This window comes from Babylonia areolata, chromosome 7 (genome assembly GCF_041734735.1).
Source record: "Babylonia areolata isolate BAREFJ2019XMU chromosome 7, ASM4173473v1, whole genome shotgun sequence".
NCBI classification, from domain to species: Eukaryota; Metazoa; Mollusca; class Gastropoda; order Neogastropoda; family Buccinidae; genus Babylonia; species Babylonia areolata.
Window position 1 is genome coordinate 22,238,376 of NC_134882.1, and position 24,717 is coordinate 22,263,092.

At 43.9% G+C, this 24,717-nt stretch overlaps 1 protein-coding gene across 1 annotated transcript in view; it reads right to left on the reverse strand.

Annotated features, from left to right (window-relative positions):
• The window catches only part of LOC143284200 (multidrug resistance-associated protein 1-like), an 83,483-nt gene extending 58,906 nt beyond the window's left edge, over positions 1–24,577 (reverse strand). The window contains exons 1-7 of the mRNA XM_076590868.1: positions 22,905–24,577; positions 18,151–18,336; positions 12,601–12,708; positions 11,261–11,389; positions 8,117–8,254; positions 7,703–7,764; positions 2,331–2,462 (exon numbers count right to left, since the gene is read on the reverse strand). Of these exons, the coding sequence (XP_076446983.1) occupies positions 2,331–2,462; positions 7,703–7,764; positions 8,117–8,254; positions 11,261–11,389; positions 12,601–12,708; positions 18,151–18,336; positions 22,905–23,039 (890 nt within the window). The 5' untranslated portion in view covers positions 23,040–24,577. The remainder of the gene's footprint in view (positions 1–2,330; positions 2,463–7,702; positions 7,765–8,116; positions 8,255–11,260; positions 11,390–12,600; positions 12,709–18,150; positions 18,337–22,904) is intronic.
• Between the last annotated feature and the right edge of the window lie 140 nt (positions 24,578–24,717).

The following is a 24,717-nucleotide window of genomic DNA, read 5'->3' on the forward strand; positions in this document are numbered from 1 at the left end:
CTTTCCGGGAGGGATAGCAGTTGTTTCCTTAGCTGTCCTGGTGGTCATAATCGGACACGACTATCACATACACACACACACATTATATATACATACATACATTCATACATACATACATGTGTGTGTGTGTGTGTGTGTGTGTGTGTGTGTGCTTGCGCATGCATGTCAATTTGACGATGAATTGCCTTCATGAGTGTTGTTTGTACAGTTCAATTAGCTGTTTTTCGTGTTTTGTTGTTGTTTTTATTGTTTGTTTTGTGTTTTTTGTGTTTTTTTGTTCTTTTTTGTGTTGTTGTTTTTTTGTTTTGTTTTGTTTTTGTTGTTGTTTTTAATCCTCCTCCCTCCCCACCCCTCCACCTCCCCTGAGTGAAAGGAAAATAAATCCCTATTCTTGAATCCTCTCTTCATACTGAAGACAGAATCAGACTAACCAAGTTCATTTGCATCAACGTGGTCATCAAATGAAATGCACCCCACTCGACAGTCTTTTCGTTTAACTGTGAAATACGAGTAATATCTTCCTGCAAAGGTAAGTAAACTTAATGAAACTGTCAGCTAGCTTTACCACGATTGTTAACATCGAATAAATAGGAAATGTTGGTGAACAATTACTTTTTTCCAACACCATCAGAAAAATAATAGAACAGCTTTAATCTCCGAGAAAGGGCAAAGAAATACAGCATTTACCAAATGAGAGTGGACAGATATGACAGCATTCATGTGAAAGACTGACAAAAGCTTACAGTTGGATCAACACCAAAGTGAGTGCTGTGTGAGCAATGGTTTCTCCAACGCAATGTGAATTCATTTTTACAGCTTAGTCTTTTGTGAAGGACTAAGACCCTCCAACTTAGAGGGATACTGCAATGATTCTTAGTGTTGCAGTCCTGGTGGCTAGCTGGCCTTTGGGGACCTCCTGAACGCCGACTGTCAATTTGGCCTAGAGAGTGGGGTTGGTACTTGGGCAAGATTATCTCCACGATAATCAAAATATTGCCCTGTTAGTCGGGATGTCAGTTGCCTCCTCCACCGCTCTAGAGATCATAGTCGGACATGTGTGAGGAAGAAGAGTTAGCGGTCAGCGATGTTTTTAAACATGTTACAGTACTGTGGGGTCGGGGGGGCGAGGGGGGGGGGGGTTACAGTACTGTTGGGTCGAGGGTGTTACATTACTGTGGGGTCGGGGGGGGGGGGGTTTACATTACTGTGGGGTCGGGGAGGGGGTGTTACATTATTGTGGGGTCGGGGAGGAGTGTTACATTGCTGTGGGGTCGGGGTGTTACAGTACTGTGGGGTCGGGAGGGGGTGTTACATTACTGTGGGGTCGGGAGGGGTGTTACAGTACTGTGGGGTCGGGAGGGGGTGTTACATTACTGTGGGGTCGGGAGGGGTGTTACAGTACTGTGGGGTCGGGAGTGGGTGTTACATTACTATGGGGTCGGGAGGGGTGTTACAGTACTGTGGGGTCGGGGTGTTACATTACTGTGGGGTCGGGAGGGGTGTTACAGTACTGTGGGGTCGGGGTGTTACATTACTGTGGGGTCGGGAGGGGTGTTACATTACTGTGGGGTCGGGAGGGGTGTTACAGTACTGTGGGGTCGGGATGTTACATTACTGTGGGGTCGGGGTGTTACATTACTGTGGGGTCGGGAGGGGGTGTTACAGTACTGTGGGTTGGGGGGTGTTACAATACTGTGGGGTATGGGGGTTGTCAAAAAATTATCTCTCCCATGCTTTCTTTGCGAGCAGTCATTGGGATGAGAAATTAAATCGAGGCACCATGTGCTATACGCATGCACTTAGCAGAAGTTAAGGAACCCGCGACAACGAAAGTGTTGCCCTGACAAAACTGTACAAAAATCCACTTTAATAAGAAAGTACAATGCATTTGCAGACAGATACAAGAAACACATGTGGGTGGTGTTGCACTTGCTAGGCGCTCTCCCTGGGGCGAGCAGCCTGCATTCTGCACTGACAAAGATGTTGTTGACAAAGAAGAACAGGACGCAATACAATACAGTTTAATTGATATGATTACGTAGAGTACAGTACAATACAATAAAACATTATACCATAACATAAACTTCATCTCAACACAATACAGTACAATAAAACATTATACCATACCATAAACTTCACCTCAACACAATACAGTACAACAACACAAAGCAATGCAATACAATACAATGAAATGCAACGCAATTGAATACAGTACAATGCAATACAATACGTATTAAAGCAATACAATTCAACACAATGCAATGTAGTGCAATGCAATGCAATACAATGCAGTACAGTACAACACAATACAACACAAATCTGACACTTACTTGTGGCATCGCTGCACCTCCTGTGCCCAGAGGCGCTCAAAGCCGCGCATGAGGGTGTCGGACTGGTGCTGGTGGGGCAGGTCCCACAGCTCAGACATCTCCACGCTCCGTCTGTAACCCTGGACCATCAACCTGTGGCCAAGAACACATCACGTCATGGGGAGTGGGGTGCTACTGCTGCTGCTACTTCTGCTACTGCTACTTCTACTACCACTGCTGCTGCTACTTCTACTACCACTGCTACTTCTACTACCACTGCTGCTACTGCTGCTGCTACTTCTACCACCACTGCTACTACTGCTGCTTCTACTACCACTGTTGCTACTGCTGCTACTTCTGCTGACACTGCTGCTACTTCTACTACCACAGCTACTGCTGCTGCCACTACTTCTACTACCACTGCTACTGCTACTGCTTCTACTACCACTGTTGCTACTGCTGCTGCTACTTCTGCTGACACTGCTGCTACTTCTACTACCACTGCTACTGATACTGCTGCTACTACTTCTACTACCACTGATACTGCTTCTACTACCACTGCTACTGCTTCTACTTCTACTGCCAATGTTACTGCTGCTGCTACTTCTACTATCACTGCCACCGCTGCTACTTCTACTGCCACTGCTACTTCTACTACCACTGCTGCTGCTGCTGCTACTTCTACTACCACTGCTACTGCTGCTGCTACTTCTACTACCACTGCTACTGCTACTTCTACTATCACTGCTACTGCTACTTCTACTACCACTGCTGCTACTGCTACTTCTACTACCATTGCTGCTGCTACTTCTACTTCTACTACCACTGCTGCTGCTACTGCTGCTCATCATCACCATAACAAATGGCATTAGTACAGCGCATTTCTCCAAGTTCATGTGGACCCATGGTGCTGGCAATCGCCCATTCATCGAAAAGGACAACTCACTCTAACACATAACACACAGACATGAACAGAATACAGCTCAAGTCAACAATGGAACACACACACACACACACACACACACACACACAAACACAACTCAGAAAAACGCCTCGCGGAACAGATGAGGTTTCAGATGGGATTTGAACAGAGAGGGAGTATTGGTTGGTACCGAAGACAGAACCGACAGGCAGCGAATCCCAGGCAGTGGGAGCACAAAGCAACTAAAACTACCGTTACCGAAGTTCTTTTTGTGTGTGGGAGGGGGGACGGTGGGGAGGGGGCCATGGGGAGGGGGGGGGGGTTCCTTTTGCTTTTCCCCTCAGGACCGGAGGGGACGGAATGGATGGCCTGCAGGTGAAGTGCTCTTCAGACAGGTACAGCAGGTGTCCCATGTTGAAGTGTTGAAGTGCTCTTCAGACAGGTACAGCAGGTGTCCCATGTTGAAGTACTCTTCAGACAGGTACAGCAGGTGCCCCATGTTGAAGTGTTGAAGTGCTCTTCAGACAGGTACAGCAGGTGTCCCATGTTGAAGTACTCTTCAGACAGGTACAGCAGGTGTCCCATGTTGAAATGTTGAAGTGCTCTTCAGACAGGTACAGCAGGTGTCCCATATTGAAGTGTTGAAGTACTCTTCAGACAGGTACAGCAGGTGTCCCATGTTGAAGTGTTGAAGTGCTCTTCAGACAGGTACAGCAGGTGTCCCATGTTGAAGTACTCTTCAGACAGGTACAGCAGGTGTCCCATGTTGAAATGTTGAAGTACTCTTCAGACAGGTAGAGCAGGTGTCCCATATTGAAGTGTTGAAGTACTCTTCAGACAGGTACAGCAGGTGCCCCATGTTGAAGTGTTGAAGTACTCTTCAGACAGGTACAGCAGGTGTCCCATGTTGAAGTGTTGAAGTACTCTTCAGACAGGTACAGCAGGTGTCCCATGTTGAAGTGCTCTTCAGACAGACACAGCAGGTGTCCCATGTTGAAGTGCTCTTCAGACAGGTACAGCAGGTGTCCCATGTTGAAGTGTTGAAGTGCTCTTCAGACAGACACAGCAGGTGTCCCATGTTGAAGTGCTCTTCAGACAGGTACAGCAGGTGTCCCATGTTGAAAAGTTGAAGTGCTCTTCAGAGAGGTACAGCAGGTGTCCCATGTTGAAGTGCTCTTCAGACAGACACAGCAGGTGTCCCATGTTGAAGTACTCTTCAGACAGGTACAGCAGGTGTCCCATGTTGAAGTGTTGAAGTGCTCTTCAGACAGACACAGCAGGTGTCCCATGTTGAAGTGTTGAAGTACTCTTCAGACAGGTACAGCAGGTGTCCCATGTTGAAGTGCTCTTCAGACAGACACAGCAGGTGTCCCATGTTGAAGTGTTGAAGTGCTCTTCAGACAGGTACAGCAGGTGTCCCATGTTGAAGTGTGCATGGACTGCCACTTTCTACCGTCAGAACCATGTGCTACTGCCCAACCAGACTAATTTCACATCAGAGTCTGCTGGGACAGGAAGACATACACTGTGTGTGTGTGTGTGTGTGTGTGTGTGTGTGTGTGTGTGATAGGAGTAGGCATGTGGTTCTTTAATATCTGATAATCTGTTTGATATCTGAAGAAAGTGTCAAACCCAGAGTGCAGGTCTCATCTACAGAGTTCTCAAAAACTTGAGGAGGTTGAGTAGGTTGCATGAATAAATTTATCAGCATCCGGTTTGCTTATCGTCAAGAATTTTACAACGCTTACAACTGTCTGTCTCACACTCCTGACATTGTACAACACACTTAAAACTGTGTCTCACACTCCTGACATTGTACAACATACTTAAAACTGTCTGTCTCACACTCCTGACATTGTACAACACACTTAAAACTGTCTGTCTCACACTCCTGACATTGTACAACACACTTACAACTGTCTGTCTCACTCCTGACACCGTACAACACACTTAAAACTGTCTGTCTCACACTCCTGACACTGTACAACACACTTACAACTGTCTGTCTCACACTCCTGACATTGTACAACACACTTACAACTGTCTGTCTCACACTCCTGACATTGCACAACACACTTTTAAAACTGTCTGTCTCACACTCCTGACATTGTACAACACACTTACAACTGTCTGTCTCACACTCCTGACATTGTACAACACACTTACAACTGTCTTTCTCACTCTCCTGACATTGTACAACACACTTACAACTGTCTGTCTCACACTCCTGACATTGTGCAACACACAACTGTCTGTATCACACTCCTGACATTGTACAACACATTTACAACTGTCTCACACTCCTGACACTGTACAACACACTTAAAACTGTCTCACACTCCTGACATTGTACAACACACTTACAACTGTCTGTCTCACTCCTGACACTGTACAACACACTTAAAACTGTCTGTCTCACACTCCTGACACTGTACAACACACTTACAACTGTCTGTCTCACACTCCTGACATTGTACAACACACTTACAACTGTCTGTCTCACACTCCTGACATTGTACAACATACTTAAAACTGTCTGTCTCACACTCCTGACATTGTACAACTTACTTACAACTGTCTTTCTCACTCTCCTGACATTGTACAACACACTTAAAACTGTCTGTCTCACACTCCTGACATTGAACAACACACTTAAAACTGTCTGTCTCACACTCCTGACATTGTACAACACACTTACAACTGTCTGTCTCACACTCCTGACATTGTACAACACACTTACAACTGTCTTTCTCACTCTCCTGACATTGTACAACACACTTACAACTGTCTGTCTCACACTCCTGACATTGTGCAACACACAACTGTCTGTATCACACTCCTGACATTGTACAACACATTTACAACTGTCTCACACTCCTGACACTGTACAACACACTTAAAACTGTCTCACACTCCTGACATTGTACAACACACTTACAACTGTCTGTCTCACTCCTGACACTGTACAACACACTTAAAACTGTCTGTCTCACACTCCTGACACTGTACAACACACTTACAACTGTCTGTCTCACACTCCTGACATTGTACAACACACTTACAACTGTCTGTCTCACACTCCTGACATTGTACAACATACTTAAAACTGTCTGTCTCACACTCCTGACATTGTACAACTTACTTACAACTGTCTTTCTCACTCTCCTGACATTGTACAACACACTTAAAACTGTCTGTCTCACACTCCTGACATTGAACAACACACTTAAAACTGTCTGTCTCACACTCCTGACATTGTACAACACACTTACAACTGTCTGTCTCACACTCCTGACATTGTACAACACACAACTGTCTGTATCACACTCCTGACATTGTACAACACATTTACAACTGTCTCACACTCCTGTCACTGTACAACACACTTAAAACTGTCTGTCTCACACTCCTGACATTGTACAACACACTTACAACTGTCTGTCTCACACTCCTGACATTGTACAACACATTTACAACTGTCTCACACTCCTGACACTGTACAACACACTTAAAACTGCCTGTCTCACACTCCTGACATTGTTCAACACACTTACAACTGTCTGTCTCACACTCCTGATATTGTACAACTCACAACTGTCTGTATCACACTCCTGACATTGTACAACACACTTACAACTGTCTGTCTCACACTCCTGACATTGTACGACACACTTAAAACTGTGTCTCACACTCCTGACATTGTACAACACACTTACAACTGTCTGTCTCACACTCCTGACATTGTACGACACACTTAAAACTGTGTCTCACACTCCTGACATTGTACAACACACTTACAACTGTCTGTCTCACACTCCTGATATTGTACAACACACAACTGTCTGTATCACACTCCTGACATTGTACAACACACTTACAACTGTCTGTCTCACACTCCTGACATTGTACGACACACTTAAAACTGTGTCTCACACTCCTGACATTGCACAACACACTTACAACTGTCTGTCTCACACTCCTGATATTGTACAACACACAACTGTCTGTATCACACTCCTGACATTGTACAACACACTTACAACTGTCTGTCTCACACTCCTGACATTGTACGACACACTTAAAACTGTGTCTCACACTCCTGACATTGTACAACACACTTAAAATTGTGTCTCACACCGACAACCTCGCTGCAGACACTCACGATGGAATTAATGGTCGAGACATCGATTTTTCAAACTGCGTTTTTTCAACCAGTTCACGGTGTATGTATGGATGTATGCATGTATGTATGTATGTGTATGTGTGTGTGTGTGTGTGTGTGTGTGTGTTGTGTGTGTGTGCGTGTGTGTGTTGTTTTGTGTTGTGTGTGTGTGTGTGTGTGTGTGTGGTGGAAACATTTAAACCCTCTCCGTTTTATTTGAACACTTGACGAAAACGTAACTGCTTTTATGAAATGGTCCTTAACTGTTTGTGACCTCTATGTATGAGGAGAACGAGGAACGGAACTTACCTGAACATCCAGGTGAAGGTTAATGCATTGAGGAATGAAGCTGTTGTCTCGGGGCATATTTTCTGCAACATGATAAAGTCAACGATGAAATCAGTTTGACAGAAGAAAAAATAGATCAACCATTGACTTAGTACGACAGAGGAAAAATAGATCAACCACTAAATCAGTCTGACAGAGGAAAAAATTTTCAACCACTAAATCAGTCTGACAGAGGAAAAATAAATCAACCACTAAATCAGTCTGACTTGGGAAGAGACAGATAGGGAGAGACAGAGAGACAGAAACAGACAGACAGACAGACAGACAGACAGACACACACACACACACACACACACACACACACACACACACACACACACACACACTAACACACACACACTAACACACACAGATGGGGACTACAGCCAGTCTTACCTGGCCACCACTGGGACAGCGCCGGGTGAGGCAGACGACAGCAGAGGGGTCAGCAAAGGCGTACAGAACCGTCATGGCCAGCGTCAACCCGAAGCCCAGAAGGAACACCGCAAACTGCTCAGAGTCATCGTGGTAATCCTAGAAACGGAACAGAGTTGTTGCGTTCTGGGCAATATCCACATTTCTTCCCCTGTGTTCTTTCCATTCAGTTTCGTTCCTTAGACGGAAAAATCGTTTATTTGTTTGAGTAACATTGTAATATATACTCTACATTTCTTCCCCTGTCAAGAGACGTAGAGGCCAGTCAGAATGGAGGGGAATAAACGTAGAGTAGGCCTATATATTATAATGTTCACGTATGTACAAGTTTTTCCGTCTTATGAACGGAAAAGTATACCTACAGGGGAAGAAATGTGGATATTGCCGCGTTTAGTTCATCAGACATTGATTGGTCAGTGTTTAAAAGGATAAGATCTCCCAAGTCAACACAAAATTATTATTGTGTAGTCCTGCTGGTGCCTGAACCCCCTTTGTGTGTATGCATACGCACGTTGAAGATCAAATATGCACGTCAAAGATCCTGTAATCCATGAAAGCAATCGGTGGGCTATCGAAACAAGAACATACCCAGCATGCACACCACCGAAAACGGAGTATGGCTGCCTTCATGGCGGGGTAAATACAGAAAACGGTCATACACGTATGATAATAATAATAGTAATAATAATAATCATCATCATCATCATAACAACAACAGCAACAACAACAATAAAAAAAATAATAATAATAATAACAATAATAATATGTTCATTAAAATAGCGCCCTTTCTCACTATTGCAGGGCCTTTTACATGAAAGAATTTTTTTTTACAAATTACATAAATATTCATGACCAATCTTTCTCAAAAGTTTGTTCCAGATGTGAGAAGCAGCAAAGAAAAAAGAGCATTCACCATAGGTTCTTGTATTGACACGAGGAAGTTTCAAAAGGTAACATTCTGAGGAAGAGCGGAGATTTCTTGCGGGAGTGGAAACACTGATAAGGTCAGAAAGATATGTAGGTCCTGCGGAGTGGAAAGCAGAATAGCAGAGACACGCAACATTGTATCTATTCTCGCTTCATTGGGGAGCCAGTGTAGAGTGTGAAGGTGAGGAGAAATGTGATCAGTACGTGGGACTCTGAGTCAGACAGGCAGCATTGTTTTGAAGTTTTTGAATTCGCTGAAGAATATTATGTGGACAGCCTATGAGATGAGAATTACAGTGGTCGATTCGTGACAGCACAAATTCGGAAATAAGAGTTTTAGTAGTTTCAACAGACAGGTACTGACGGATAGAGTTCATTCGACTAAGTTCACAATTGACTTTGCGAATCAGATTTACAACCTGAGCGTGCATGCTGAGGTTAGAGTCAATAATGACTTCAAGGTTCCTTGCTGATTTAGAAAACTGAACTGTAGCATCACTAACCACAACAGAAGCAGGAAAAGAAGTAGATGTGGACATTCCTGCAGAGGAAATAATCATAGCTTCAGTTATGTCATCATTTAACTTTAGTTTGTTGAATGTCATCCAGGATTTAACATCGAGAATACAATCCTGCATGTTACATGTCTGCCTGAGAGCATGTGTGCGTGCCTGAAATCTTATTGAATGACACAGGAAATGAATGATGAGCGCCCAATGGCAGCCATCAGTCAAGTCTACCCAGGTAGGCATCCTGTTATGCAAATAACCCCGAGTTTGTAAAGCGCTTCGAGTTTGGTCTCCGACCGAGGACAGGCGCCAAAAAGATATCTCTATCATCATCACATCATGCAGGTTAGATGTCCACAGCCATCAGGACAGTCCATTCATACCCATTGTGTCAACGGTTCGGCATTCCCAATGCTGTACTTCCACCGTTTACTTAACGCCTGCTACACATTCACACGTGGGTGGAATGAGAAAAATCGGAGTAAAGTGCCTTTCCCAAGGACACAACACCATGCCGAAACGGGATCTCGAACCCTGACCACTGGTGAACAAAAGAAGAAACATTGGAGAGAAAAAAAACGTACAGGGGGAACTGAGGGATGACGCGTGCCAAGGATGTCAATTTACACGTGTCAAGGATGTCAAGTTAGGGTATTCAGGCAAACACGTGCCAAGGATGTCAAGTTAGGGTATTCAGGCAAACACATGCCCAGGATGTCAAGTTAGGGTATTCAGACAAACACGTGCCAAGGATGTCAAGTTAGGGTATTCAGGCAAACACATGCCCAGGATGTCAAGTTAGGGTATTCAGGCAAACACGTGCCAAGGATGTCAAGTTAGGGTATTCAGGCAAATCCGTGCCAATGATGTCAAGTTAGGGTATTCAGGCAAACACGTGCCCAGGATGTCAAGTTAGGGTATTCAGGCAAACACATGCCCTGGATGTCAAGTCAGGGTATTCAGGCAAACACGTGCCAAGGATGTCAAGTTAGGGTATTCAGGCAAACACATGCCCAGGATGTCAAGTTAGGGTATTCAGACAAACACGTGCCAAGGATGTCAAGTTAGGGTATTCAGGCAAACATGTGCCCAGGATGTCAAGTTAGGGTATTCGGGCAAACACGTGCCAAGGATGTCAAGTTAGGGTATTAAGGCAAACACGTGCCCAGGATATCAAGTTAGGGTATTCAGGCAAACACGTGCCAATGATGCCTAGTTAGAATATCAAGGCAAAGTGAAACGCTAGTTTCAGACAAGAAATAAGAAGGATGCATAGAAGGGGTTGAAAAATATGACTGGTCAAGCCAAATAGAAAAGTACAGTTAGGTGTGTGTGTGTGTGTGTGTGTGTGTGTGTGTGTGCGCGCGCGCGCGCGTGTGTGTGTGACTCCCTTTTTTGTGTGCGCAGTTTTGAGCGGAGTGACCTGAAAGATGACCAGTCCACTTGACTGCAGTGCGGGAGGAAGATAGCTTCACCGACAATGAGACTGGTTTATTTTCTTTCAACTTTCGGAACATGGGGAAAGCAGTTGGCCCAGATCGTACTAATAGAAAACTGTTCCTCTCTTTTTTTCTTCTTTTTTTTATGCAAATAGTGTTTCAAGTACGAGGAGAAACCAAACAACAAAGATGACTAAAACAGTGTGTTACTTACCACGTGCTTCGCTCACCTTCTGCATGACGTGTGTGTAGAAAGGAATGACGTCACAGCACGTCTTCAGGGTCCAGAAGATGAACAGTGGTGGTGACGTAATCAGACAGCGACGTTTTTCGTAACGAGTCATTAACGTTCCAGCCATCTGTAAAGAAACCAAATGTCTGAGGAATATTGATATACTGTCTCAAAAAATCGTTATCAGAAATTTTAAATTTGAAATAGGAACCAAGACTATTGGATAAGCGATCTTCTAATTGGGAATGGCAAGTAGTAAAGCAACTGTCTGAGAAATACTGATATACTGTCGCAAAAAAAAAAAAAAAAAAAAATCATATCAGAAACTTTAGATTTGAAGCTGGAACCAAGACTGTTTGTTGGATGTGTGATCTCCTAATTGGGAATGGCAGGTTGGATATATTACGTTTCTTTGCGTTGGAGGGGTTGGGAGGTCAACATGAATGAATAATTGGGACCGGAACTTCCGGCGTTTCTTTGTATTGGAGTCGGGAGGTCAACAGGAATGAATAATTGGGACCTGAACTTCCGGTAATTATTTGTATTGGGGTGGGAGATCAACATGAATAAATAATTGGGACCGGAACTTCCGGCGTTTCTTTGTATTGGAGTCGGGAGGTCAACAGGAATGAATAATTGGGACCTGAACTTCCGGTAATTATTTGTATTGGGGTGGGAGATCAACATGAATAAATAATTGGACCGGAACTTCCGGCCTTTCTTTGTATTGGAGTCGGGAGGTCAACAGGAATGAATAATTGGGACCTGAACTTCCGGCGTTTCTTTGTATTGGAGTCGGGAGGTCAACAGGAATGAATAATTGGGACCTGAACTTCCGGCGTTTCTTTGTATTGGGGTGGGAGGTCAACAGGAATGAATAATTGGGACCGGAACTTCCGGCGTTTCTTTGTATTGGGGTCGGGAGGTCAACTGGGATGAATAATTGGACCAGAACTTCCGGCTTCTGCTTCCCAACGGCTGAAACATCAACAACGGGTGTTTGGCAATTGTGTGAATGATTTGATTTTCCCCAGTCATGCGGCAAGCTTTCACTTCCAACACCTGCTGAACCATTTCATACAACAAACCAACAACAGTTACTTCTAAATTAGCGATAGTTCATGACACTTAAGACTATATAAAGACCATATGATGTTTTGACCGTTAAAAACTGGTTTATGCTGTCGGTGGGGAATATATATATATGTGTGGAGTTTATTTATTCACCTGCACTTACATAATCAAGGAAAAAAGATTTTACGCTCGCTTTGGCTTGCAGTTGTGTGTGTGTGTGTGTGTGTGTGTGTGTGTGTGTGTGTTTCACTGAATGCCTCTTACCAGTGTGATGATGAGCACAACGTTGCCCAGCACAGAGGCCCAGGAATGGTCTGTCAGTCGCCAGAGGAACTCCAACAGCGATAGCACACACATCACAGCCCCACATGCCTGCACACAGCACACACAGCACACCACCACATGTCTGCACACACAGCACACCACCACATGTCTGCACACAGCACACACAGCACACCACCACATGCCTGCACACAGCACACACAGCACACCACCACATGTCTGCACACACAGCACACCACCACATGTCTGCACACAGCACACACAGCACACCCCCACATGCCTGCACACAGCACACCACCATATGCCTGCACACAGTACACACAGCACACCCCCACATGCCTGCACACAGCACACAGCACACCCCCACATGCCTGCACACAGCACACAACACACCCCCACATGCCTGCACACAGCACACAGCACACACCCACATGCCTGCACACAGCACACACCCACATGCCTGCACACAGCACACAGCACACCCCCACATGCCTGCACACAGCACACCACCACATACCTGCACACAGCACACCCCCACATGCCTGCACACAGCACACAGCACACCCCCACATGCCTGCACACAGCACACCCCCACATGCCTGCACACAGCACACAGCACACCCCCACATGCCTGCACACAGCACACCACCACATACCTGCACACAGCACACCCCCACATGCCTGCACACAGCACACAGCACACCTCCACATGCCTGCACACAGCACACAGCACACCCCCACATGCCTGCACACAGCACACCACCACATACCTGCACACAGCACACCCCCACATGCCTGCACACAGCACACAGCACACCCCCACATGCCTGCACACAGCACACAGCACACCCCCACATGCCTGCACACAGCACACAGCACACCCCCACATGCCTGCACACAGCACACAGCACACCCCCACATGCCTGCACACAGCACACAGCACACCCCCACATGCCTGCACACAGCACACACAGCACACCCGCACACACAGCACACAGCACACCACCACATGCCTGCACACAGCACACAGCACACCCCCATATGCCTGCACACAGTACACAGTTTCAATATACCTTTAATTGCTTATCTTTAAGGATGAACAATCAAGTCTGACGCACCAAACCTTTGATACCACGAGTATCTAAAGAAAAATAAGGTTCTGTCATGTGATTCAGTCTATATAATCTGTAGACTGCGATTCTTTTATCGGTGTGTGAAAGTCTCAGTCCTGCCACTTACAGTCTATTAATATCCGTACGCTTCCAACTCCTGATTATCCCATATATAAGGAAACCCGTAGCTACAAAGACACACACGCGTGCTTGTTGCCACTTTTTTTCATTTGCCCCTCAGTTCTGCTTTATGCAAAGTTCTAAACGCTTGGGCCGGCAACCTTTGATCATCCATTCGAAGCACTTTTGATAAGTACCTTATGCATTTTATGTACAAATTCAAACAGGGTGTCTTCCAGTTTAATCTGATCCTGTATCATTTGGAGTTCCATTTGACATAGTAAAACAATTTGATAATAAATGAATTCATCTTTTCTATGTCATACCCAGCTTCAAGTCCCCATATTTCGGCACCACATTAGGCAGTTTGTGGTACTTTTGCATCCAACAATTAAAAATCATTTTTTGAATAATTGTCGAATTTACAAATGAATGGTAAAATGTTCAGAAAACTTCTTTTTGTTCTGTTCAGAAGATTCTGATATGTTTACATAAAACTGAGCTTTGTTGACAAATAATTCTGAGATATATGTATGCGTTGACAGCTGAAATCTGTAAACTGCCACACAGCCGTCTTTCACGTGTTCCTAGTTATCTGAAAGTAAGACAATGTCATCTGCAAACAACGATTTTTGAACAGTTATCCATTTTTGCTAAAGCATACGTGTGTACGTGCCCGTATATATATATATATATATATATATATATATATATATATATATATATATATGTGTGTGTGTGTGTGTGTGTGTGTGTGTGTGTGTGTGTGTGTGTGTGTGTGCATGCATAATTATGTATGCATGTATATATATACATATATATATATATGTATGTAAACTATTAAGATGAACTGATTTAAATGCCATATAGATATATGTATATGTACATATAATTGTACACGGCGCGCGCGCGTATGCTTTAGGAAGAATGCATATTCATATGTTACACGGCGCGCGTGCACGCGTATGCTTTAGCAAGAATGCATGTTTATCAATCGTGAAGTAAAGCACATTCCTGAGATCAGGTCTTTGATAAAGCTAAATCACTCAGGTCTGTGATCAAGCTAAATCACTCACGCGCACACGCATGAAAATAAGAGAGAGAGAAATGCCGGGCAGATGTTAACGCTTTCGTCAACCTCCAAACAACGCACTGGCCTGCAGCCGATGTTATTTTAGATAATGTCTCTAATTATCCTTTAATGCGGTCTTCACTCAGGCAGAATATCCTAAAGGGAACATTGACAGCGCGAAGGGAGTGGAAATGGAGGGGGGGGGGGGTTGTTGATTTTATTGTTCGCACGTGATATGATTTCAGTGTTATGCTTGAGTGCGTGCGTGAATGTCTGAAGCCGAGTGAGGGATCATGTGATGTGAGAGAGGTGACAGGGGAAGGGGTGGGGGAGATGATCAAATGGCTCTTTACCTTCGTGATTTGGGTTTTCAAGTTCATACAGTTCGTTCACTGATTGTGATATTACCTGCGCGCGTGCACACACAGAGACACAAACAGACACACACACATATACACACACAAACAGACACACACACGCACAGACACAGACACACACAGACACACACACACACAGAGACTACAAGCATACACACATACAGACACACACGTGCTCTTTATCACACACCCTAACCCCCCTCCCCCTCCCCCCCTCCACACACACACACACTGCCACCTTCAACCCTTACATCCCCTCCAACTTAAACTTCAAACAGCAATCCGGACTGGTATGTATCTTGCTCATTATGGATTCATTTTCCACAATCCGAGATGGATTTTTCCCCGCAAGCATCATCATGTATACATACGTATGTGTATATGAGCGCATAAAATATGTTAATATTCGTTTTGTTCAGACTGGCATGTATATATTCAAACAATCGTTTGTTTCAAACTGATGTTCTGTTGATCTGTTGTTTGGTGTTCAGTTACATACTGTAACAATACGTTTGACTGAATGAATGATTGATGTTTAGATTGACAGGCCTGTTGATTAATGAATGACTATTAATAATACAACACAGCAGCAACAACACTATCAACACCGCACACGCGCACACGCACACACGCACGCACACACGCACGCACACACATCTGCACACATGCACGCACATACACCTGCACACGCTCTCCAGGTTTCAGAGCAAACTGTGAAGTGTTTTGGCATGTGAAACTGGTTGAGGTGAATTTTTGAGGTGAACTGGTATGGTGTCATTTTGACACCCCCTCCGCCCTAAACCTTCCTCACATACACAAAGGAAGAAACCTGACATCTTGCCAGGATTCCATGCATGCATATCACGGATTGAGCAACTGAGTAAAAGTACAACAACAGGTGGGTTGTGTGCCCTGGGGAAAAGTACAACAACAGGTGTGGGTAGTGTGCCCTGGGGAAAGTACAACAGGTGTGGGCTGTGTGCCCTGGGGAAAAGTACAACAGGTGTGGGCTGTGTGCCCTGGGGAAAGTACGACAGGTGTGGGCTGTGTGCCCTGGGGAAAAGTACAACAGGTGTGCCCTGGGGAAAGTACGACAGGTGTGCCCTGGGGAAAAGTACGACAGGTGTGGGTAGTGTGCCCTGGGGAAAGTACGACAGGTGTGGGCTGTGTGCCCTGGGGAAAAGTACAACGTGCCCTGGGGAAAAGTACAACAGGTGTGGGTTGTGTGCCCTGGGGAAAAGTACAACAACAGGTGTGGGTTGTGTGCCCTAGGGAAACGTACAACAGGTGTGGGTTGTGTGCCCTGGGAAAAGTACAACAGGTGTGGGCTGTGTGCCCTGGGAAACGTACAACAGGTGTGGGCTGTGTGCCCTGGGGAAAAGTACAATGTGCCCTGGGGAAAAGTACGACAGGTGTGGGTTGTGTGCCCTGGGGAAAAGTACAACAACAGGTGTGGGTTGTGTGCCCTGGGGAAAGTACAACAGGTGTGGGTTGTGTGCCCTGGGGAAAAGTACAACAGGTGTGGGTTGTGTGCCCTGGGGAAAAGTACAACAACAGGTGTGGGTTGTGTGCCCTGGGGAAAGTACAACAGGTGTGGGCTGTGTGCCCTGGGGAAAAGTACAATAGGTGTGGGCTGTGTGCCCTGGGGATAAGTACAACAGGTGTGGGCTGTGTGCCCTGGGGAAATGTACAACGTGCCCTGGGGAAAAGTACGACAGCCGTGGGTTGTGTGACCTGGGGAAAGTACGACAACAGGCGTGGTTTGTGTGCCCTGGGGAAAAGTACGACAGGTGTGGGTTGTGTGCCCTGGGGAAAGTACAACAGGTGTGGGTTGTGTGCCCTGGGGAAAAGTACAACAGGTGTGGGTTGTGTGCCCTGGGGAAAAGTACAACAGGTGTGGGTTGTCTGACCTGGGGAAAAGTACAACAACAGGCGTGGTTTGTGTGCCCTGGGGAAAGTACAACAGGTGTGGGTTGTGTGCCCTGGGGAAAAGTACAACAACAGGTGTGGGCTGTGTGACCTGGGGAAAAGTACAACAGGTGTGGGCTGTGTGACCTGGGGAAAAGTATGACAACAGGTGTGGGTTGTGTGCCCTGGGGAAAAGTACGACAGGTGTGGGTTGTGTGACCTGGGGAAAAGTACAACAGGTGTGGATTGTGTGCCCTGGGGAAAAGTACGACAGGTGTGGGTTGTGTGACCTGGGGAAAAGTACAACAGGTGTGGGTTGTGTGCCCTGGGGAAAAGTACGACAACAGGTGTGGTTTGTGTGCCCTGGGTAAAGTACAACAACAGGTGTGGGTTGTGTGCCCTGGGGAAAAGTACGACAATAGGTGTGGTTTGTGTGCCCTGGGTAAAGTACGACAACAGGTGTGGTTTGTGTGCCCTGGGAAAAAGTACGACAACAGGTATGGGCTGTGTGCCCTGGGAAAGGTACAACAGGTGTGGGTTGTGTGCCCTGGGGAAAGTCACCCCGTTTCTTCCTGCCAAGGTGAGAAATTCGTAAAAATGTATCAGTATGACAATCCTAACCCCCCTCTTGTGGACGCACACACACACACACACACACACACACACACACTTTGGGGGTAATATATTTCTAACTTATTCTGAAATCGGCACCAGAGAAAATTAGATATATTGTCATCTTCCAGAATCGATGCAGTTACTATCTTAAAACATACCCCATGTGTGATATTACGCGGAAATGATCTTTTCACTGACCTGCAGAAACCCGATTTCTGGTATCATTTGATCCCTTGGATAATACTGTATACTGTACTAGACAGCTTCCTGCAATGTTTCCTGAGAACTGACCTAAGCGAGTTCAAATCCAAACCTAAGCCAGACTCACCAGTTTGGCAGTGGACAGGCGTGAGGCCGGAAGCCAACATCTGTGAGGAGTGTGACTGGTCTCCGTCATCAGCACGTGACCAGGGACAGCCAACCAGAACACGACGCATGGCGCACACTTCACCACCAGATCCAGAAAACATGACGACAGCTGTGGCCAACTGTTGTTCCAGATCAGCGTGGCGTTCTGTGATGTTAATGACGTCAGATAAAAAGCTGAAACAACAACGACAACAACACCCAACCAGCACACACAGCACAAAGAGAAAACAATACATCAAGCTGTCCACATGAAATAATACGGCGACATTTCCCACACTGCTGGAACACAATTAAAAGGGTGTCACTGCCTAATCCGAGCTTGTTACAGCCTATGTACGTATTTTCACTTTTATTCTGCACTTTCAATTTGTAAAATAATAGAATGATGATGACACGTGCAGCAAGTTGGCATTGCTGCGTGTTAAAACAATAAAAAATAAAATGAGTGAAGAGAGAGAGAGAGAGAGTGTGTGTGTGTGTGTGTGTGTGTGTGTGCGCGCGCGCGCGCGTTCGTTTGCATAAGCGTGTGTGTACAGACTGACGAACGTGCGATGTCTGCTCGCATGTCAGAGTGTATGCGTGTGTGCACGCGTTGGGTTTATACGAAGGTCGGGCATCTGCCCTTTTCTTCACGCAGATTTGATGTAGCGTATATGGATCAGTCTGCACCCTTTGACACCTTCTTTGAACTGGAACTGTATGTGCAGGTTTTGTTACGTCATTCCGAGTGCGTTCCTATGCGTGCGGCGCCTTTGTGTGTGTGTGTGTGTGTGTGTGTTCGTTTGTCAGGGTGAAATGTTTACCTGTGTATGTCGTATTTGCAAATGCACGCCTTCGTGTGTGTGTGTTTTTGTTTGTCACCGTGAAATGTTTACCTGTGTATGTCGTATTTGCAAATGCGCGCCTTTGTGTGTGTGTTTTCGTTTGTCACCGTGAAATGTTTACCTGTGTATGTCGTATTTGCAAATGCGAGCCTTTGTTCGTCCCTTGACAGAACTGACCTGTTTCTGATCTCTCCCCCACCACTGTCTCTCTCTCTCTCTCTCTCTCTCTCTGGGGTGAGCTGCTGTCAGTGGACGGAGTCAGATGCGTTTTCTGAGCTCCGCGTTTAACTGATAATTTTGGTAAACCAGTCACATTATAAGTTGTGTAGACCCACTAATTTTGTGGCAGATACGGAATGCCTTCTGCTGCACCTGATTTTCGTCTGAAGTGTGGAGGTTTCTTCTGGATTTACTTAAATTTTATGTCCAAGCGAGCCAGATTCAAGTTGGCAATGACAGTTCGTGTGCTCAACGTCCGCAGTGCTCTCCGTGTTTTTCTTCAGTGACCTGTTACTACGTTGTGGAGACGTGGAGACCAACCCCGGGCTCAAGTCCAGCAGTACCATGAGGCAGTCCCGTCTGATGAGTGATGGTGCCAGTCGCCGTGTGAGTACAGACAGTTCTGTGGTTTCTGACCTGGATTCCCAGTCGTCTACAGCAGGTGAGAAATTAACTGACAATCCAGTATTGCAGGACATCAAGAAAATGCTGACGGGTATGGACAGTAAATTTGATGGTAAAATGGACACCATGGCCAAGGAACTGAAGAGTGTCGATGATTCTGTTGTTGAACTGAAATAACATTTCCAAGAGGTGAAAGAGACAATTCGGGATCTGCGTGCACAGAATGACTCACTGAAAAGAGAGAATGGACAAATGAAAGACAGGATTGGTAATCTTGAAAAGAAAGTTGACGATCTAGAAGGACGATCCAAAAGAAACAATGTGATATTTTATGGAATGTCGAAAAAGGATGGGGAGACCAAAACTGTTTGTGAAAATATGATTCAGGATTTGTTCACTAATAAACGCGAGCTTTCACAGTCTGTAGAATTTGATAGACTACATCGCCTTAGTAACAAGCCAGATTCACCCATTATTGTCCGCTGTACGTTTTATGAAGACAAGGAAGAAATTCTAAGGTAAAAAAAGAAACTCAAGGACAGTAGGATTTTCATTTCAGAAGATTACACACAAAGAGTTCGTGATGTCAGGAAGAAATTAGGGCCAGAGATCAGAATAAAAGGGCAACCAAGGTATTTGACCACCTTCTCACTGAGGGGGGAAAGTTTGCTCTCAGTGAGGAAGGACAGTTGCAAGAAATAAAATAGGGATACGGCCTGCCCTGTAAAAAAAATAAGAAAACATTCTGCGGATAAACATAATCCGGGCAAACCTACAAGGGTAGATCTTTTTCATTGACACCGAAGTGTCAATGTCATGTTGTGAATGTTGCCCGCAGCGCAGCTGTAGTGCACGATGTCGTGCAAATCATGACTCTCAGTGCTCCCCACTGTCCGTTGTACAGGCTGAAATATCAGTTGAACATACAAGGGAGACGGTGGGTCAGTTTTTATGTGAAGATGTCGATTTAAACCAGGCTCTGAATGAAAATGAGATTGGAACTGGAATGTGTGAATGGCGAGCATGTCAATGGAAGCAATGTAAATAAAGATGTGTGTTCGTTTTCATTTCTTCACTGGAACGTTGAAGGTCTTTCAACCAAACTTAGTGATCAGCAATTTTTATCTTACATCCATGCATTTGATTTTGTTTGTTTGGTGGAAACATTCATGGAATATTTGGATTCTGGTTTGTTCCCTTATCACCACGTCTTCTGTAAACCAGCAATAAAATTAACAAAGAAGGGGAGGAAATCAGGGTGAGTAGTGTGTTTGATAAAAAACAAAACAAAACAAAAACACGAACTTCTGCCTTTTGTCTCGGAGCTTGAATGTAATCATGGTAACATTTTGTGTTTTGAACTTGAAAAAACTTTGGTTTTGACAGAAATATTATTCACATATGTGCGTACGTTCCTCCTATTACTTCCCCGTATTATGAATCTGTTGATATTGACAGTGGACTCGATTATCTTGAAGATATTTTGACGAATAAATTATTAAATGATGATAATGTCAGTATTCTTTTGTGTGGATACCTTAATGGCAGAACTACGAACATTTTCCCTTCCAGTAATGATAACATCGATACTCGTAGTTCTAAGATTGATAGTTTTGATGTTGGTTTTATAAGACAATCTTTTGATTTCTTTGAATTGTTTATTTCATTGTTTGCTGACGATATCATTCTATTATCAGAAACTGTTATTGGGCTGCAAACACAACTGAACAACTTTTATATGGCTGCATCCAAATTACAATTTAAAGTAAATATGGGTAAAAGTAGTATTATGGTTTTTAGAAAAGGGTCTTTTTTAGCAAGCGTCGAGAGATGGTTCTATAATAATACAGGAATGAAAATTGCGAATTCATATAGATATCTGGGGGTTGTGTTTTCCACAAGACTTAGTTTTAGGTATTCATGTCAAGAATTAGCTAATAAAGCAAAACAAGCTGCTATTTCTATCCTCTGTAAATTGCATAAATTCAATAATTATTCATTTAAGTTGTTCTTAAAGTTATTTGATTCACAGATTCAACAAATGTTGCTTTATGGTGCAGAGATATGGGGTTTAGATCAATCTTCTGCAGTAATAGAAAGTGTTCAGTTGTTTATGTTGAAAAAATACCTTGGAGTCAATATCAAAACACCAAATGATCAAATCTATGGCGAATCGGGTCGTTTTCTTTGACTATTAACTCTGCTGTTTGCTGTGTTCGATACTGGTTGAAACTGACACAAATTGAAGAATATAGATTACCATTCAAGGCATGTAAAATGCTGTTAAATCTGGCCAACAGGGGAAAAACTGGGCGTCAAAAGTTCGAGATTTATTGAATATAAATGGCTTTTGTTACGCATGGGATGATCAAGGAGTAGGCTGTGTATATTCTTTTTTAAGGGAGTTTAAGCAAAGACTGGTTGATAATGGGTGGCAGAACTGGGACTCTCACATGCACAACAGCAACAGATTCATACATTATAGGAAATTTAAGACGTCGTGTGAAGTTGAATTATACTTATCAATGGACTTGAATAGATTTGTAAGGTATATATTGACAAGATTCAGGTTTGGTTTATCCAATTTATGTGTACATCAATCAAGATATAAAGTAATCGACAAATGTGAAATGCAGTGTCCCCTGTGTAAATCTGCTTTGGAAAATGAAGTCCATTTTGTTCTGTGTTGCCCTGCCCTTAATGATTTGAGACACAGTCTTATTCCGTCGAAATATTTCAATGACCCCAGTGATTTTAAACTAACATTGTTACTGGCCCCGAAAAAAGAACAAAATATATGAAATTTAGCTTCATACCTTTGTAAAGCATTTAGAGAAGATTGTATTGTCATAACACTATATTTTCAGTTGACAGTTTGTGATTATAATAGGCCTGTGAAGTACATATTTGAATATTCATACATTCATTTCTTAATTAGCTAGACATGTGGCTCAGTAGATACTGATGTGTCTTATTTGCTGTTGTTGTTTGTTTGTTTGTTTTTATGTGGGATATTGTGTCATCTATAGTATGCTTTTCAAAATGTGATTCATGTTCACACCCCTTCAAATGGGCTTTGGTCTTACTGAATAAAATTCTGTTCTGTTCTGTTCTGTTCTCTCTCTCTCACGCGCACACACACACACACACACACACACACACACGCAGGCGCGCGCGCGCGCGCGCATGCATGAGAGAGAGAGAGAGGACACGAATAGAAACATAAAAGCAATACAAGAGACAAAGAGAGAAGAAACTTGCTGACCCAAAATGTTTCTCCACAAAACTGGTCCATGGCCAGGTCTCCATGCAATGACGGATAGACGAGTTGTTCACGGTTTCTGGGGAGGTACATTACACAGAGGTTCATAACAGAGAGGTACATTACACAGAGGTACATAATAGTTCAGAAAATACATAACAACCCAACAAACATAACAACAGCAGCAACATCAGTTGGCTAGTGTTCATTCCAAACATTTGATTAAAAAATGCTTGCCAATTAATTCAAAACGGTGAGCAAAAGAAAAATGATGTCTGTGTCAGAGTCAGCAACCTCCTTTTGTTCAAAACTGACTCAAAAACAAACTGCTTCAAACTGTTGTTAAAAAAGGGAAAGAAAACAAGAAATGAAGACAATAAAACTGACACTCATTTTTCTATCATAGGCTGCAAACAACACTGACACTCATTTCTATCATAGGCTGCAAACAAAACTGACATCCATTTCTATCACAGGCTGCAAACAAAACTGACATCCATTTCTATCACAGGCTGCAAACAAAACTGACATCCATTTCTATCACAGGCTGCAAACAACACTGACATCCATTTCTATCATAGGCTGCAAACAACACTGACATCCATTTTTCTATCATAGGCTGCAAACAACACTGACATCCATTTCTATCATAGGCTGCAAACAACACTGACATCCATTTCTATCATAGGATGCAAACAACACTGACATCCATTTCTATCATAGGCTGCAAACAACACTGACACCCATTTCTATCATAGGCTGCAAACAACACTGACACCCATTTCTATCACAGGCTGCAAACAACAAAACTGACATCCATTTCTGTCACAGGCTGCAAACAACAAAACTGACATCCATTTCTATCACAGGCTGCAAACAACAAAACTGACATCCATTTCTATCACAGGCTGCAAACAAAACTGACACCCATTTCTATCATAGGCTGCAAACAAAACTGACACTCATTTTTCTATCATAGGCTGCAAACAAAACTGACACTCATTTTTCTATCACAGGCTGCAAACAAAACTGACATCCATTTCTATCATAGGCTGCAAACAAAACTGACATCCATTTCTATCATAGGCTGCAAACAAAACTGACATCCATTTCTATCACAGGCTGCAAACAACAAAACTGACATCTATTTCTATCACAGGCTGCAAACAAAACTGACATCCATTTCTATCACAGGCTGCAAACAACAAAACTGACATCCATTTCTATCACAGGCTGCAAACAAAACTGACATCCATTTCTATCACAGGCTGCAAACAAAACTGACATCCATTTCTATCACAGGCTGCAAACAAAACTGACATCCATTTCTATCACAGGCTGCAAACAACAAAACTGACATCCATTTCTATCACAGGCTACAAACAACAAAACTCATTTCTATCGTAGGCTGCAAACAACAAAACTGACATCCATTTCTATCATAGGCTGCAAACAACAAAACTGACATCCATTTCTATCACAGGCTACAAACAACAAAACTGACATCCATTTCTATCATAGGCTGCAAACAACAAAACTGACATCCATTTCTATCACAGGCTACAAACAACAAAACTGACATCCATTTCTATCACAGGCTACAAACAACAAAACTCATTTCTATCGTGGGCTACAAACAACAAAACTCATTCCTATCATAGGCTGCAAACAACAAAAGTGACACCCATTTCTATCATAGGCTACAAACAACAAAAATCATTCCTATCATACGCTACAAACAACAAAACTCATTTTTATCATAGGCTACAAACAACAAAACTCATTCCTATCATAGGCTGCAAACAACAAAAGTGAC